Here is a 17,718-nt window from a genome sequence, read left to right on the forward strand (position 1 = left end):
AGCTAGAAGGAATTATGTTAAGTGAGCTAAGTCAGAAAGATAAAGATGAGTATGGGATGATCCCACTCATCAACAGAAGTTGAGAAAGAAGATCTGAAAGGGAAACTAAAAGTAGGATCTGACTAAATTGAAAGTAGGGCACCAAATTAAAAACCCTGTGGTGAGGGGTAGACATGCAGCTTCCTGGGCCGGTGGAGGGTTGGGGTGGATGGGTGGGATGGGACACAGTCTTTTGGTGGTGGGAATAGTGTTTATGTACACTCCTAGCAAAATGTAGTCATATAAATCACTAGTTAATTAATATGAGAGGGGGAAATATAATTACATGTCTCGAAGTTTTTAAAACAAACTGAGTCTTTTTAATATATAGGCTGTGTATTTGATATGCGGACTCTCTCAAAAGCCTAGACCAAATAGATCAGAAGCAACCAATGGCACAGCTATATACAAGATACTGGGTACTATACAGCAAACCCTAACAAAAGGACTTTTCAAAGTTAGCCCAATTACCAAATGTGATGATAACATTAACTATCCATTGTCTTTTTGAACCCTAAGACAGCAGGAACCTCACATCTTCACTATAGAACCTATACTGCCCCCAGTCCTGGAACCTTAGGCTACGGCCCACTTTCCCGTATGCCTCTCCCAATCCATATCAAATAATATTGCATCGGCTGATCGCAACCTAATCAACGCAACGATTGCCACCTCAACATGCTTCAGCTCAGACTGTGTCTAGAGCCTTCACGTGTGGACTGACAACCCTTCAGCTTCATTACTCGGGTGAGACCTTTCCTTTCATAGTATTCTCTAATTCTATCCCAGGTGGTTCACTTTCTAACAAAGTCCCAAAACCTAGATATACACCAGGTTCTGTGAGAGAGAGCATATGTTCACACGTATCCATAAACTAGTGCAAAATATATACCTGAAAGCAGAAGTACACTAGAGTTTGCAGTGAGTACCCCCCCTAACATTTCCTCTCCACTATTTCAAGCTTTGGGTCCATGATTGCTCAACAATTTGTTTGGCTTTGTATGTTAACTCTCTTTCCAGCCACCAGGTGCCAGATGCCATCAGGATGCCAGCCAGGCTTCCCTGGACTAAAGACCCCACCAATGTGTCCTGGAGCTCTGCTTCCCCAGAACCCCACCCTACTAGGGAAAGAGAGAGGCAGACTGGGAGTATGGACCGACCAGTCAATGCCCATGTTCAGCGGGGAAGCAATTACAGAAGCCAGACCTTCCACCTTCTGCAACCCACAATGACCCTGGGTCCATGCTCCCAGAGGGATAGAGAATGGGAAAGCTATCAGGGGAGGGGATATGGAGATTGGGTGGTGGGAATTGTGTGGAGTTGTACCCCTCCTACCCTATGGTTTTGTTAATTTATCCTTTCTTAAATAAAAAATAAACTAATATATATATATATATTCTATTTTGTTGCCCTTGTTGTTTTATTATTGTAGTTATTATTGTTGTAGTAGTTGTTGGATAGGAGAGAAATAAAAAGCAAAAGAATAAAATAATGATATTTAGGGGAGTCGGGCTGTAGCACAGCGGGTTAAGCGCAGGTGGCACAAAGCACAAGGACCGGCATAAGGATCCCGGTTCGAACCCTGGCTCCCCACCTGCAGGGGAGTTGCTTCACAGGCGGTGAAGCAGGTCTGCAGGTGTCTATCTTTCTCTCCTCCTCCTCCTGTCTTCCCCTCCTCTCTCCATTTCTCTCTGTCCTATCCCACAAAGACAACAATAATAACTACAACAATAAAAAAACAAGGGCAACAAAAGGGAATAAATGAATAAAATATAAAAAAAAATAAAATAATAATGATATTTATTATTAGAGAGAGAGAGAAGACAGAGAGGGGGAGAGAAAGATAGACACCTGCAACCTGCTTCACTGCCTGTGAAGCGACTCCCCTGCATGTGGGGAGCCAGTGGGCTGGAACCTTAAGCAGGTCCTTGTGCTTTGTGCCACCTGCACTTAACCCACTCCGTTACCACCCAACTCCCATTTCCTAATATTTTAGCTCATGCAATTGAAAAGCGTTACAGGCAGAAGGGGGGCAGGAAATCTTTTCAATCAAACTTATCAGCTTAGCAATGAAGAAAACTGTCAAGAGAAATGAAATTATTATGATTGGGGTCACAGTTTGTTGTAGAGTCAAGTTTGAGCTTGATATATTTTCCAATCAATTACACAAAGTCTAAATCAATTGGTGACTTATTGTCAAATCCAATAATAAGCAGAAACAACACAAACACTTTAAAAAAGAAAATTTAGCTTAAAAGAAGTACTTAAGATTAATCTACTTTCAAACTGCCAACATGGCAAGACATTGAACTATAACTCACACAGAAGCAGGAGCAAAAGCGGATTAACTACAATGACTCTGATTAGGACTTGATTTAAACTTTAAACTCATGTACGTGCATGTGCATGTGTGTGTGTATACTTGTGTATGCTTTGAAAACAGAAATCTGGGGAACTGAGGAAAACTCAGCATGAGGAAAGTAAGTTTAGGAGATAAAAGTACATTAAAATGCTGAAGTCAGTTCCAAGCAACCCTTCATCTTGTAGATGTAACTTTTCAGGTATAAGGTGCCATTACAGTGGTGAGAGTCAAATTATAGTCCTAATTAAAAAACTGATAAAATTCAAGTAAGATTTTTATGTCAACTCTATAGGTTATTAGACAAGATAATGGCATGTGCATCATTCTGAAATATCCTGATGGGAATGACAGAGGTCTTGTAGCTTTATTTTCATAACTGAGAATTCTTTCTATGTGCAAAGGTGTAAAAAAGATAATTTCCTCAGAGCTTTAAACTTTTCCCTTGAGTGGTTGTCCCTAAATCTAGTCACTAACCACTTTGCCCTTCTCTTTTCCCTTTGATTACTCCCCATCTCCTAATACCCTCTATTTATATTCTTCCACTCTGATAGGCTTATCTTAGAGAACTCATTTAACGGTTTACAACTGTCTAGATTTTATTGTTGAGTAATTCCTTTACATAAATCTAGCTGCTTAAAATAGTCCTCTCTTTTCCCTCATAGTTCTCTGGATCAGGGGTCAGGACAGTCACGTCACTCTTTGAAGGGAGGAGGCTGGGTCAACATACTCTGGCACTTGAGCAAGACTGGTCCTGAAATAAGTGCAGCTTAGAATGTTCCTAGCCATGACCATGTAATGTGAGCTCAGACTGAGAGGGATAAAGAGGTTACACAGGCTCCTTGTACTAAATACGAATAGACATGGGCCCTGGGCCATATCAATGGGGTTTACGGTTAATGGTATTTATTTACTTTTCCTGTATTTGAGAGCTACTCTCTGTCCTCATTCAGCTTTCTGGAGCCGGTGGCACAGCTATATACAAATAATGTCAAAGGACATAAATTATGGTAATGTTGTGTTTGATACAACAAATCCTTATAAAGGGGATATTTCAAAGTTAACCCAGTTGCCAAATAATGTGATTATAGCAGTAACTATCTATTGTCTTCTTCAGTCTCTTTACCAGCTGAGCTATTTCTGCACTATCTATTGTCTTCTTAAACCCTAAGACAGCAGGAACCTCCCGCTTCCCCTATTGAGCCTGTATTTTCCCTCGTCCTGGAACCTCTAGGGTGGGGCTCACTTTCCTGCATACTTCTCTCAATTCATACCAAATGATATTGCATCTGCTGATCCCAGCCTAATCAATGCAATGAGTACCACCTCAGCATGCTTCAATTCAGACTGTGTCCAGAGACATCAGGCATGGAATGTCAACCCTTCACCCTCAACTCAGGTGAGACCTTTCCTTTCATAGTATTCTCTAATTCCATTCCAGGAGGTTCACTTCCTCATAAAGTCCCAAAACCTAGATATAGACCAGGTCCCATAAGATACAGCATATGTTCACATGTATCCATAAAGCTGAGTAAGGGCAAGAGACTGGCATACTTTAACGATGACTCTTGAGTCACTATCACGCCATTCCACAAGCTGGGGCCCTAATTGGGGAATTCTGAGATTCCCAAATAGACTTGATGGGCCTAGACCTCGAATAAATCCCTCTCTCCATTGATACCAGTCATTTCTATCAGAAACAACAAAACAGACCCCTTTGTGGGCCCCCATAGGACCTTGCCCTCAACTTGGATCAACAAAGGTAGAGAATGTTCCATCCTCTTAAGGGAGAGTAGACAACATTCTTTATGCTACACCTGAGGAAGATGGGTCGATATTGGGGCAGCTTGGAATGTTCCTACTCATGACCGCAGAATGTGAGCTCAGATCTAGAGGGATGCAGAGGTCACACAGGCTCCTAAGCTAATTATGGGCCCCAGATCACATCAAATTGATGGGGCTTACAGTCAACAATACTTATCCTCTTTCCCATATTAGGGAGATACTCTCTTCCCTGATCTTGCTTTCTGGTCCTTTTTCCATTCATGACATCATCTCCCTAGACAGTAACTTGGATCCACCTGCATATCAGATTTCAGGCTCAGGCAAAAAGAACAAACAGAAAAACACTAGTATAGCTACAGACCCTTTGAAATATAACTAAAATATGCCTACTAGCTATCTACAAAATGGAGGACCCCACCCCCACCCCCCAACACTTCATCTGCACTATTCCAGACTTTGGGTCCATAATTGTTCAACAATTTGTTTGGCTGTGTATGTTAACTCTCTTTTCAGCCATCAGGTTCCATGATGCTGACCAGACTTCCCTGGACACACAACCCCACCACCAAGGTGTCCTGGAGCTCTGCTTCCCCGGAGCCCTGCCCCACTAGGGAAAGAGAGAGGCAGGCTGGGAGTATGGACTGACCTGTAAACGTCCATATTCAGCAGGGAAGCAATTACAGAAGCCAGACCTTCCACCTTCTGCATCCCACAGTGACCCTGGGTCCATACTCGCAGAGGGTTAAAGAATATAAAAGCTATCAGAGGAGGGGATGGAATGTGGAGATCTGGTGGTGGGAATTGTGTGGAGTTGTACCCCTGTTATCCTATTGTTCTGTCAATGTTTCCTTTTTATAAATAAAACATTTAAAAAAATAGGGCAATATACCTGAAAGCAAAAATACACAATAGTCTGTAATGAATAAGTATAAAGTTCATAATGAGATAGAATCTTAGACTTAGATATCCTCCTCACCTGCTTCCTATTACTGTTCTTTCATCCACCCCAAAGCTAACCTCATCAAAGCAAAGACTGCAAAAGCTGAATAAGGGCAAGACTGGCATACTTTAATTATGACTCTTTAGTCACTATCAGGCCACCCCATCAGCTGGGGTCCTGAGATTTCCAGACATGATGGGCCTAGACCTCGAATAAATCCCTCTCTCCATTGCTACAGGTCCTTTCTATCAGGAATAACACAATAGACCCCTTTGTGGGCCCCCCATAGGACCTTGCCCTCAACTTGGATCAACAATGGTAAATAATGTTCCATCCTCCAAAGGGAGGGTGGACAATACACTCTTATGGTACACCCGAGGAAAATAGGTCGTGATACTGGGGCAGCTTGGAATGTTCCTACTTATGAAATCTTTCTTTTCCCTGTGTCACCTTTTCTCCTTGTTTGCTTAGAATTACATTAACATAAAGGTTTATAGACATATTCTGCGTATTAACAGAATCTTTTTTATTCTGACCTGCCTTTCACAAAAGATCTAAAAGATTTCTTCAGCTATCTTACACTTAATATGGATAATATTCTCAATTTATGATGACCCAAGTCTATTTTCCCCTTCTGATTTATCCTATTCCCAAATATAAATTCCAGGAATCTGCATCTCCATTTTTTATCTTCATTATTTGGTTTGTACTTCATGTGTGTGCATGCATGTGTACCTCATGATACTGAAAACTGGGTATTTTCTTGACTTTCTGGAAATACTGTGAAGTAACTGTCAGTGCATTTATTTGCAATTTATTCAACATCTAGAGTTTTGCATCAATAAATCTGTTTCCAATATATAGACTCTGACACATATGAAAATGACTGTCTAATTCAAAGTTCCAAGTAGAGTTTGTTATGCCTATATTCCTAAAGAATACAGCTTGTTTCATTTTACTCATTCACACTTTAAGTTTTCACTTCCCCCTAGTGACTATTGTTAATATAACATCATTTTCAATCCCATTCCTATTACAAGAAAGGAAAATATTGAATTTGTTATACTTATCAACTGATATATCCATATTTCTTTCAAACTATGTCAACTTATGGATCACCAGCAGCGAATAAGACATTAAGTTACTTCATATACCTATCAGTTAATGCTATCATGCTTTTTTAATACTTGAGCCATGCTAAATATTGATACTTATTTTTTGTTAGCATGTTTCTGAACTTTCTTTGCTATTTTATTTCATGTTATTCTTTAATTTTGTACACTTAACAATTGTATAATGGATATTTTCTCATATACAAGAACTCCAACACAGCTAGTAATGGGCTATGAAATCTGTTTCTAATATCAATGCACATTTTTTTTTTAACTATAGTACAATGCTGATCTTTTATTAACAGTTTTTCCCTTGTCTACATTTACAGACTTCTCTATAATTTTTGATATTTTACTTTTCCGTAAGTCTTAAATCCACATGGGAGTTTTTGTGCCTGTAGTTTTATTAATATTGAAAAATAACTTATTAGCTTACCCTTTAATAGTAATACTAGTGATATATCAGGATAACATAAATATATATAAAAAAATTCTGTTGCTTCTGTACCAAGCTCACACTACATATGATAAAAGCCGTCAAAAGATTTTCTCCTCATTCAATAGGCTTTTCAAGATTCATGATAATGTCTACTTGGGTTAATCAAATTTCGAACTCTTATCTTTGGAGAAATGGTACTACTTATCCATTAACATTCTGTCATTTCCCACTTTGGGTTCTTTTTCAACGTAGAATAAAACTTTACCATTCCCTTCATAAACTCTTAACACATCCTGTCATATTAAGTTTGCATTACATGATAAATTTAATGACTTATTATGGGCACTGCCAGGTGGCTCACTCACCCAGTAGTGTGCACTCATTACATTACCATGTGCAAAGACTCAGGTTCTAGTACAGTGACCACTGCATGGGGATGCCCGCCAAGTGGGCTGCTTCAATGAATGGTGGAGTATTTCTTCGGTGATTCTTCTCTCCCCTTCAGACAAAACGCCTAGTCAGAGAAAGCAGCTATACTTCAATGATGATTCAAAATTTACATTATTATGCCAACACCTTAAAAATATGTATTAACTCTGAAAGATGAACAGAGTCCAAATAACGTCATTTTTTAAAATTTTTATTACTGTTTACGAATGGGGAGATGCAGTTTATTTACACCAGCAGCCAAAGGAGCAAGGGGGAATACAAGGGTTAGTTAGCGATTTGTATAGGATAGACTACTTATGCAAAAATAAGAATCTTCCAAACAAAGGATAGTGATGAACTTCACTATACTTCCCCAATGATCCCAGCATGCGATAATGCCAGGCAATGGCCCCTGGGCATGCGGTGGTGGAACTAATGTATGGAAGAAAAAGCCACAAATCACAGAAATTTGTTAAAGAACCCCTTTCCCTACACACACACACACACACACACACACACACACTCACTCATTCAGATACATAATAGAATTACAGGGTGATCAATACACTTAATTGAAGAGGGAAGGATAGCAATTCTGTGCTGTTAGAGGGAAGATAGGGAAAACCAGAGTTCCTAACCACTGTTAACTATATGGTAGGGAGACTAGTTTCTCCCTCACACAAAAAGAAAGAAATTAACTTGTCTCCTCAGGGCACCTTTAGGACCTGGCCCTTCTCATCCTCATCTAGGGCAGGGGACTATTGCCCTAATGGGAGAGAGGTGAAGGGAGAGGTCAAAACACAAAAAGAGGGAGGCAATGTGTATCCACTATTAACTCAAAACTATTTCCCATAGCTAAGCATGAGAAAAAGCCAGTACTATCATAGTATTATCACATTCTGAGCTCCCTCTCTGAAGAGTAGCTTTACTTTTAGCTATTTCTCAGACATCATGTGGAAGTAAGCTGGAACCTCACACAAACCCCTTTTCCCTCTGCATCCCCTTAGAGGTCTGAAAAAACCCCAAGGCAGACAATCCACAATCTTTTCATCATTCCAAGGTTGACTTTTTGAAGACCAGCCTTTATCTATAACCCCCCCAACAGTGAGCAGAACAACTCTATGGGAGAATGCAGTCGTTGTCTTGAGGCGTTATTAGTATAGTTCTATAACATTTTAAAGTCTGTAACTCAAACAAGACCACAGAGTCTAAATCATTACTTCTCGGATAAGGACGGTTACATGTACAGCAAAGGTTAGAGAAAAATGGATCAGAACTAACTCCACCCCTTGTGTGTGTCAGTCATCATCTTTAACTATTTTCTACTTAGGAGGCAGTATCCAAGTGGAGGTGGGAAGATATAATTCCTCATGATGTAAGACACAGCAGGAAGGCCTAACAGCAAAGGAGAAATACTTAAGCATTATGCAGCCTTCCATATTACAAAAACTACATTTTCTTCCCATTCTAATCCCGAGAGGAAGGCATTAGAAAAATTCTTCTATGTCTCCAGGAAGAAAACGGGGTGGGAGGGGTGGAGGAGGAAGAACGAGAAGCTAGGCAAGTTTCAGAAGCAGGAGCATCAAGAGAAATCAAAGTGGTCAAATTGAAAAGCGTTGGCAGGCAGCACCTGGGGTCATGAGCTGCACCAGTTAGGAAGTGGAAGGGAACAGGAGGAACATGGGCCCAAGTTAGACCTAAGAGGCTGGGCCCCCATGGGGTACAGAATGAGGTAAGAAAACATTTCAAATAAAGCAGCACCATTCCTGCTCACCAGCTCACCTTGGGACTTCCACACCTCTGCACTTCATAAACCCTCAGGCAGGGGATAAAGTAGAGGGTAGTTCTGGTATGCAGCTCACACCCCCCAATCTTCCCCCTGAAGCCAGGGGATCTCTGGAGGCCCTGACTTCCAACAACAAAAGGTGAGCTCTTGTTGTCAAGAAGAGCCACATGGGGCCTACTGGAAAGGACTCTACCCCTTGTGAGAAGAGGGGAAAGAAGGTGGTGACACTCTAGATGTTCACCACAGTAGGGCTCTGTGACTGCCCAAGCCAAGAAACAGAAGAATTCAATAGGATACTGCAGTCTGAGATGAGAAAATCCAGTGCCACCTTGGTTCCTAGTGCTAACCCATCCGCACTAGTGAGGGCAGCTGGAAAATTTTCCCTCAGCACAGCTTTCAAACCACAGCCATGACACTCTTCTATAGTTAGTCCTGCCCCTGGAAGAGGAGGCAGGTGATGACCAGGCATTAGAACCAAGCTAGATAACTAGTAACTCAGAATAAGAAAATGACTGTCCCACCAAACTATTGTGTACAGGATAAAATATCCAGACATAAATTTTGAAGTTTGAGAGATCGTGCATAGTTGTGGAGGTCCCTGCTGCCTCCCTAAGAGATCATAACAAAATCCTCAGCCTGTCTAGATAAATGAAGCCATCCATCTGTCACGTCTCTCTGCCACTGGGTAGGGCTCATCAGAGGTGAGGTTTCCGCAGGTACGCTGAAGTCATTACACAGGCTGGACCTTCCCCAAGAAACTGGTGACGCTGGTCTTTTCTTCTTGTTGGAAACAAGACCACAGAGCTTTCCCCTACTAGATTCAAATGCTGGGGATTCTTCTCCTGCTTTTCTTCAGAGGGAAATGTTAATATCCAGATCTCGTACCCGACTTTCGCTATGTCTTGAATACACCCGACGTCGGAGGACCAGTCCCACCGCGGCCTTATGATCGGATCGGATATGTCTATAAACTGTGGGTGGTTTCGCGGAAGTCCTTGGTATCAGGCAGTCAGGAAGGCTGAGGAACCAAAGAATTAGTTATATGCTGAGTACACAGCTGCTCACCTGTGCACTGGGGGACAGTACAGGGATCTCCTGCACATCCTGCTGTGTTCTGAGGTCAAAACCCACACTGCAAGGTGCACAAGGACAGACAGCTCTACCTGCCTGGGGGTTTCAAAGCTGACCCCAGGCGATACACTTACAAAAAGATCAGAGTTCCTAAATTCTCCACTTTGGGCCTTTTTTTTTTTTTTTTTTTTTTAAAGGCTAGGATCTTCAATGGTAGGTAATTGGGACTGGAGTAGGATTTTTTTTTAAATTTTTTTTTTTCGTTTTGTTTTTCTACTTAGCTATCTAACTTCTTCAAACCACAGGACTGGTCTATGTCATCGTCCTGGTCACCCTCGGGGCTCCCCTCCACCCTATGTTACAGCTACTGGAATTCCGGAGGCGAGCGCTGCAGCTGCTGATCCGGCCCGTTCCCAGGCTCTCCGGGGAGGGTGCAGAGGGGGAGGCGGCAGGCTCCTTTCTCTTCCACCGGCTGGATGCCGAACTCCTTCACGCTCCCAGTCTCTGCGAACTCCAGGTAGAAGTAGCCGCACTTGACGGCCCGGTGCACCTCAAAGCAGAAGCCCAGGCACGAATCCTCTATCAGGTCAACGTAGATCTCCTGCGCGATGGCCTCGAGCTTGTTAGTATCCAGGTTGGCCAAGGAAATCTCCTCCATCTTAGCGTGTGAGGAGGCGGCGGCGGCGGGGGCGCTCTCAGTACTCACGGCAGCGCCGGCACAGCACGTCGGGGTCCGCGGGCCGCGCTTGGGCCTACAGGCCGCGCAGGGCCGCGTCCTCGGGAAGCGGAGTGGGGGCGTCCGCGGCGGCGACAGCAGCCGGAGGCCACTGCTCGGAAACGCCAAGGCCTTCGCTGTCTGCGGCTGGCTCCCGGGATGTGGGTGGAAGGGGGGCTCCCAGCCGACCCCAAACCCACCACCAAAAGCAGCCCGCGCCTCACCCAACAGCTGGAGGCTCTTCCGCTCCCCGGCCAGGCTCAAGCCCCGCCTCCCCGTTTCCGCTCTTCAGCGTGCCTGCGCCCTGGCCGCGCGCCGATTCGCCGAGCAGCTGACGCGCGGCTGCCTGGGAAGCCCTGCTGTTTAGGGAAAGCCGGCGGCCGGGGCGGAGATGCCGCAGATTTGCAAGATGTGATTGTGGACGCAAGACGGCCAGGCTGCGTTTCTTTTCTTTTCTTTCTTTCTTTCTTTCTTTCTTTTTTTTTAAATTGTATTTAATGTCATTTCGTTTGTCAGCTTAAGCGATCACTCGTGATGAAGTGCTTTCCGTAGGAAAGGGAAGGAAGCAGTTCTTGCATGTTGGTGGTGGGCATCTGAGTATAGTTTAGGAAGAGTTCTCTGGATTCGCTTGCAAATTCAGCCTAGTTTATAATTGGCTTGTAATCATTTATGGCACTACGGCAGTTATCATTTAAATCCACCAGATGGTGCCAGGAAACAAATCACTACAGGGTAGTTTAATTTTTCAGAGAGAGAGAGAGAGAGAGAGAGTGTGTGTGTGTGTGTGTGTGCGCGCGCGCGCGCGCGCGCGCGCATATGTATCAGAAACTAGGTACCAAAAGCAAATTCAAATATACCTATACATATATATATATATTGATCTCATGAATTTAAAACAGTTTAAAAGATAATTTAGTTAGTAGAAATAGAAACAGAACATCATATGCACCTTTAACATGATCTTAAGAGGACAATTACAAGTATATTTTCTATTTAAAAGGAAGGAGATCTACAGAGATAGCCCAGTCTATTAAAGCACTAACTTGTATACCTCTGACCCTAGAATCACAAGTTCAAGTCTTTGCTTCACTTTACACGAGAGCTGAGCAGTGCTCCAGTCTTCTCCCTGACCTCCCCATAATAATTTTTAAATAATTTTTATTTATAAAAGGAAACACTGAAAAAAACCACAGGATAAGAGGGTTACAACTCCCATCAACAGAAATCCGTATCCCATCCCCTCTCCTGATAGCTTTCCTAATTTTTCTTTTCTTATTTATAAAAAGGAAACATTGACTAAACCATGGGATAAAAGGGGTACAACTCCACACAATTCCCACCACCAGAACTCCATATACCATCCCCTCCCCTGATAGCTTTCCTATTCTTTATCCCTCTGGGAGTATGGACCCAGGGTCATTATGGGGTGCAGAAGGTGGAAGGTCTGCCTTCTGTAACTGTTATCCCAATATATATATTTTTTCTTTTTCTAAATGAAAGGAATGAGACATGGAACTTGATGAATATACTTGAAAAGGAAGTAGTGTTTCGTAAAAATTGTTCAGAATGAATGTAAGAGCTAGAGTTAGTCTACTGGGTTTAAAGTCTATATCCCAACATTTAACTACTACATTTTTTTGTACCAATAAAGCTAACCTACATTTCAGGTGACAACTAAATAATTTAAAAAAAAAAAATCTTGGGCAGGGGTAGGTAGCATAATGGTTATGCAAAGAAACTGTCATGCCTGAGGCTCCACATCCCAGATTCTCCACAGTCCAGTCCTAAGGCTCATCCCTGTGGGCTGAGTAGTGCTCTGGTTAAAAAAAAAAAAAAAAAAAAAACTCTTGTGGCAGTGCCTCACATATACATAAATATAAACAATCAGTGAATATCAACTATTTTAATCCTATTAATTATGGGCTTGGCTATATTATTACAAAAACACTAATATTTTTCTTTTAAAAATACTTTAATGATAGAGATACAGAAAGAAATAGCAGAGCACTGTTCAGCTGCCATTTATTGTGGTCCTGAGGATTGAACTTGGAACCTCTTGAGTCTCAGACATTGAAAGTTTTTTGCATAAGCATTATGCTATCTCCTCAGAACAGTAGTATTTTTCTTTTCGTTCTTTTTTTTTTTTCTTCTCTATTTTGGTGCCTAACAGACATCACTGTAAAATCAAGAGCCTTTCCTTTCCTTATAATTTATCTAAAAATAGCTGAAAAAAATGAAAAATAGACATGTTTGTATTGGTTGGTTTCAATAATCTCTTCTGAAATAAAGAAATATATAACCCTTTATCTTTCCAGATATGTACAAACAATAATTTTCTAATGTATGTGATCGCCAGTACATTGTTACTTAGTTTTAGGAATCATTCTTGATATCTTTAATTTTTTATGACTAGTGTTAAATCCTAGTAAAATTCACTTGGTCTCTGAGTATTGACCCAGTATTTGTATCCTTTTGTTGTTGTTGGCATGGTAATCTCCTGCATGGACAATTCCATGGCGTATATATACACACTTAATGCTCATTGCAGTCCTGCTTCAAATAGTCAAGATTTGGAAACAAAAATGCTCAGCAACCAATAAGCAGACAAAGAAATGGGAGTATACACACAATGAAACACTACCCATGAAACCTTGCCTTTTGTTATAATATGGATTGAACCTGAGGAGATTGTGCTAAGTAAAATAAGCTGGAAAGAGAAAGCACATTTTAATTATATATATATGTGTGTGTGTATATATATGTATATATATGTGTATATGTGTGTATATATATACCTAACTTGTTACATGTCTAATTTAATGAGAAAATACAATTGAAGCCATTTTCACTCATTACTTCCCCACCATGTCTTTTCCAAATTTAATTTAAAGCACTATTTCTACAAATCCTTCAGAGATCCCTGTGAAGAATAGATTATTGTGTAAGTGGTGGGGGAGAGTCACATAGTAGTTTATGCAATAGACTTTCATGCCTGAGGCACCAGAGATCCTAGAGTTGAAGGATTCTCTGGTAAATGAAATGAAATGAAAGAACAGAGATCATTATTCAGCAGATCTGGAATGGAGCTGGGGAGTCTGCTCCATTGGTTTATATGACAGAAAGTTTGAGTAGCAAAGGATTGAAAGTTAATAGTGAACCACAACTGTTCTTCCTAGCAAGTGACTGTTAATGTAGTTTGCCTGACCAGATTATCATGAGAATCTCGTAAACTTGATTTAGATTATGTATTTATTTATAATTTATAAAAGAGGTAGAACACTAGAACATTGCACTGGCTCATGCAATGCCAGGGTTTAAACTCAGGATCTCATACTTAAGAGCTCATGTAAGACCTTCTGGGTATCTGTAGCCTTGATTTTTTTTTTTTTTTTTTTTGACAGGAGAGACTAAGAGGTTTTTTTTCGGCCTTTAAATTTTTATGCTGTGAGTATTTGTCTAAGTAGATCTTCATATTAGCTAAGCTTCAAATTATCAAGACCATATTGTGTTGCCATATATATATATATATATATATATATATATATATATATATATATACATATATATGATAGGAGGAGAGAGAGAAAGAACCAGGCATCACACCGGTACATGTGCTGCTGACGGTTGAACTGGGGACCTCATGCTTGAGAGCTCAGTGCTTTATCCATTGTGTCACCTCCTGGATCACCATGTTGGTTTCTAGTCAGTAGTTTATTTCATTAGTTCTTCAAAGAGGAACACTACAGAATCAGGTAGGGCTGCACTAGGTTAAATGCACATATTTCTGTGACCAAAGATTCTCGTTCAAGCTCCTGTCTGGCTCCCACCTCCAGGAGATTGTTTCGGGAGCAATGAAGCAGTTTGAGGCTATCTCTCTTTCTCTTTCCCTATCTTTCCCTTCCCTTCTTAATTTATCCTTTTTTTCCCTATCAAATACAAGAAGGAAAAAAGAAAAAAAAAAAAAAAAGGTTGCCCAGAGCAGTGGACTTACTGAGCCCCAATGATAACACTGGTGTCAATTAAACAAATGAAAAAAAAAAAAAAAAGGATTGCTACAATGATATCGGTAATTTTTGCTAATAACATGTCTTCTGGTATCCACCTCCACTTATTTAATTAGATTGAAATGTTCTGAAACTCATTGTGAAATCAATGATATGTTAAAATAAAGGAAGTTAGAAAGAAACCTCTAGAACTTTTTCAATTAGTAGAGTTGACGATATCACACCTTTGATGCAAAAATAGAATTTAAAAAATGATAACCTTCCATTCTTAAATCACTTTTATAATTTAAATCAGATAACTGGGATTAGTTCTTCATGAATAATTGTTTTTTAAGGAATATGTACACCATGTAAGCTTAGCACATTTAGTTCATAAATTGACATAAGCAAAAGGAATATCCTGTGACATTTTAATTTTGTTTCACTAGTCTCTTCATATATAATAATTTTAACATATTCACTGAAATAATCAGTTCTTTAAAGAAGTATGCACCTAAATTTGCCATTTAGAAGTTTTTATTAAAGACTAAAATTCCATAAAGCAGATGCTTTTAGAGAGGCACACGTTCTTTATATGTTCACATAAAATAGAAGACTAGGGCAGCAGAATGCATCAGGCATAGACTGAAGTTAGATACCTAGGTGAAGTTAAGATACCCAGTTGCTGTCCTATTTCTGTCACTAACTTTGCATGCGACCTTAGCCAAGGAGGCACATTCTCCTTCACAAAAAAACAAATCAAACAAGCAAACAAAACAAAAACAAACCAGACAGACACACTTACGTTTTTTGAAATTACCTTCTAAATTTCTATGAAGTGAGGAATCTTAGGAATAAGATCTTATTCACCAGGTTAAGGGTCAAGTAAATTCTTTTTTTTTAATTATTTATTTATTAATGAGAGGGGTAGGAGAGAGAGAACCAGACATCACTCTGGTACATGTGCTGCCAGGGATTGAACTCAGGACCTCATGCCTGAGAGACCAATGCTCCACTGCACCACCTCCGGGACCACAAGGGTCAAGTAAATTCTTACTGTGTTCTCACAGATTTCTAATGCTGGATCCTATCCTAGATATGTCTGTGAGGGTTATCTTGTCACAGAAAGGCCCTTAGGGTTAAGAGCAGTAGTTACATTTCACCACATACAAAAGTAAATTCCAAATGGATCAAAGATGTTAGTATTAGGCCAGGAACCATAAAATACTTTGAGGAAAACACTGGAAAGACTATTTTCAACATAAGTTTTAGAAACATCTTTTAAAGTTCAAGTCCAATTGCAAGGAAAACAAAATAAATGAATGTGACTACATCAAACTGAAAAGTTTCTGCACAGAAAAAGGAATCATCACCAAAACAGAGAGACTGCTTGAGGAGTGAGAAAAAGTCTCTTCATGCCAAACATCAAAGGGATAATAAAATACATAAAGAACTTACCACACTCAGCAACAAAAAGTATAATCTCACTGAAAAGTGAGGAGAGGACATGGGCAGAATTTCATCAGAGAAGAGATTCAAAGGGGCAACAGACATACAGGGAAAAAAAAGTTCAGTGTCTGTGATGATCTGAGAAATGCAAATTAAAAAAAAAGTGAGATACTACTTTACACCTGTGAAAAGATTATATACTAGAAAAGACAGAAACACAAATTGTTGGAGAGGCTTTAGGGGAAAAAGAACTCTCCTACACTGTAGGTGGGAATGTATATTGACCCAATATATGTGAAAACAGTCTGGAGATTTATCGGAACCCTATAAATGGATCTAGCCTAGGATTCCCTCCTGAGAATAAATGTAAAGGACACAGACACATACCCACATGAAATGTTCTGTGTACTCCTATATTCACAGCAGCACAGTATTTAATAGCCAAAACTTGGAAGTAGCCCAGATGCTCAGTAGCAGATGAACGGCTAAGAAAGCTGTGGTATACTTACAAAATGGAACACTATGCACCTATTAAAAATGAAGTCAAGTCCTTTGAATAGAATTTGGAAATATGTTGAGTAAGGTAGGCTAGAAAATGAAGGACAGATATCAGATGATCTAATTCATAGGTTGGGTTTACAAAGGAAGGACGGGGGTCAGGGGGGAGCGCAGTGGGTTAAGTGCACGTGGCGCTAAGTGCAAGGACTGGTTTAAGAATCCCGGTTTGAGCCCCCGATCCCCACCTACAGGGAGATCGTTTCACAGACTGTGAAGCAGGTCTACAGGTGTCTCTCCTTCTCTCTTCATTTCTCTCTGTCCTATCCAACGACGACGACATCAACAACAATAATAATACAACAACAATAAAAAACAAGGGCAACAAAAGGGAAAATAAATAAAAAAAAAAGAAAAAAAAGAAAGGACATTAAGAGAAAACATATGTGAAACTTGGACTCTGGTACATTCCACCAAAAAACAGGACTCAAGAGAAGGTGGGGAAGGGATGGGGCAGAGTGGTGTTGGGGTCCTGGTGAATGAAGGTGACAAAGGAGTTAGATTGGGGAAGAGAGTGCCTTGTTTTCACCTCTCATCATGACTCATGCACTTATGTGTCAATAGCTGTATTAGAAACCATCAACTCCCAATGAAGTGGAGGGGAGAAAAAAGTGCTTTAGTCACCTAGTAAATCCAGTTGTTTGTGGCTATTACCTTCCAACATGCAGAGAAACTGACAATGGCCACTAATAACTGGGAAATTTAATTTAAGTAGCAATTTTGACTCCTATAAAATCTACTCAGGGGCCAGGTGGTGGCACACATTACAGTGCACAAGGGCTTGGGTTCGAGTCCCTGGTCCCCACCTGCAGGGGGAAAGCTTTGTGAGTGGTGAAGTAGTGTTGTAGTTCTGTCAGTCAGTCTGTCTGTCTCTCTCCCCATTCCCTCTTGATTTCTGGTTGTCTCTAGCCAATAAACAAGTAAAGATAATTAAAAATTTTTAAAAAGTTTAGTGGTCTGGGGAATGGCACAGTGGACAAAACATTGGTCTCTTTTAAGCATGAAGTCCTGAGTTCAATCGCCGGCAGCACATGTACCAGAGTGATGTCTGATTCT

The 17,718-nt window shown here is 40.6% G+C and overlaps 1 protein-coding gene across 1 annotated transcript; it reads right to left on the reverse strand.

Moving 5' to 3' along the window:
* Nucleotides 1-7,293: 7,293 nt before the first annotated feature.
* On the reverse strand, nt 7,294-10,951 carry ATXN7L3B (ataxin 7 like 3B). The gene has a single exon (XM_060194934.1). The coding sequence runs from the start codon at nt 10,616-10,618 to the stop codon at nt 10,325-10,327; it is 294 nt and encodes a 97-aa protein (XP_060050917.1). The 5' UTR covers nt 10,619-10,951; the 3' UTR covers nt 7,294-10,324.
* Nucleotides 10,952-17,718: the final 6,767 nt, after the last annotated feature.

Source organism: Erinaceus europaeus, chromosome 7, assembly GCF_950295315.1.
Source record: "Erinaceus europaeus chromosome 7, mEriEur2.1, whole genome shotgun sequence".
Taxonomy (NCBI): Eukaryota; Metazoa; Chordata; class Mammalia; order Eulipotyphla; family Erinaceidae; genus Erinaceus; species Erinaceus europaeus.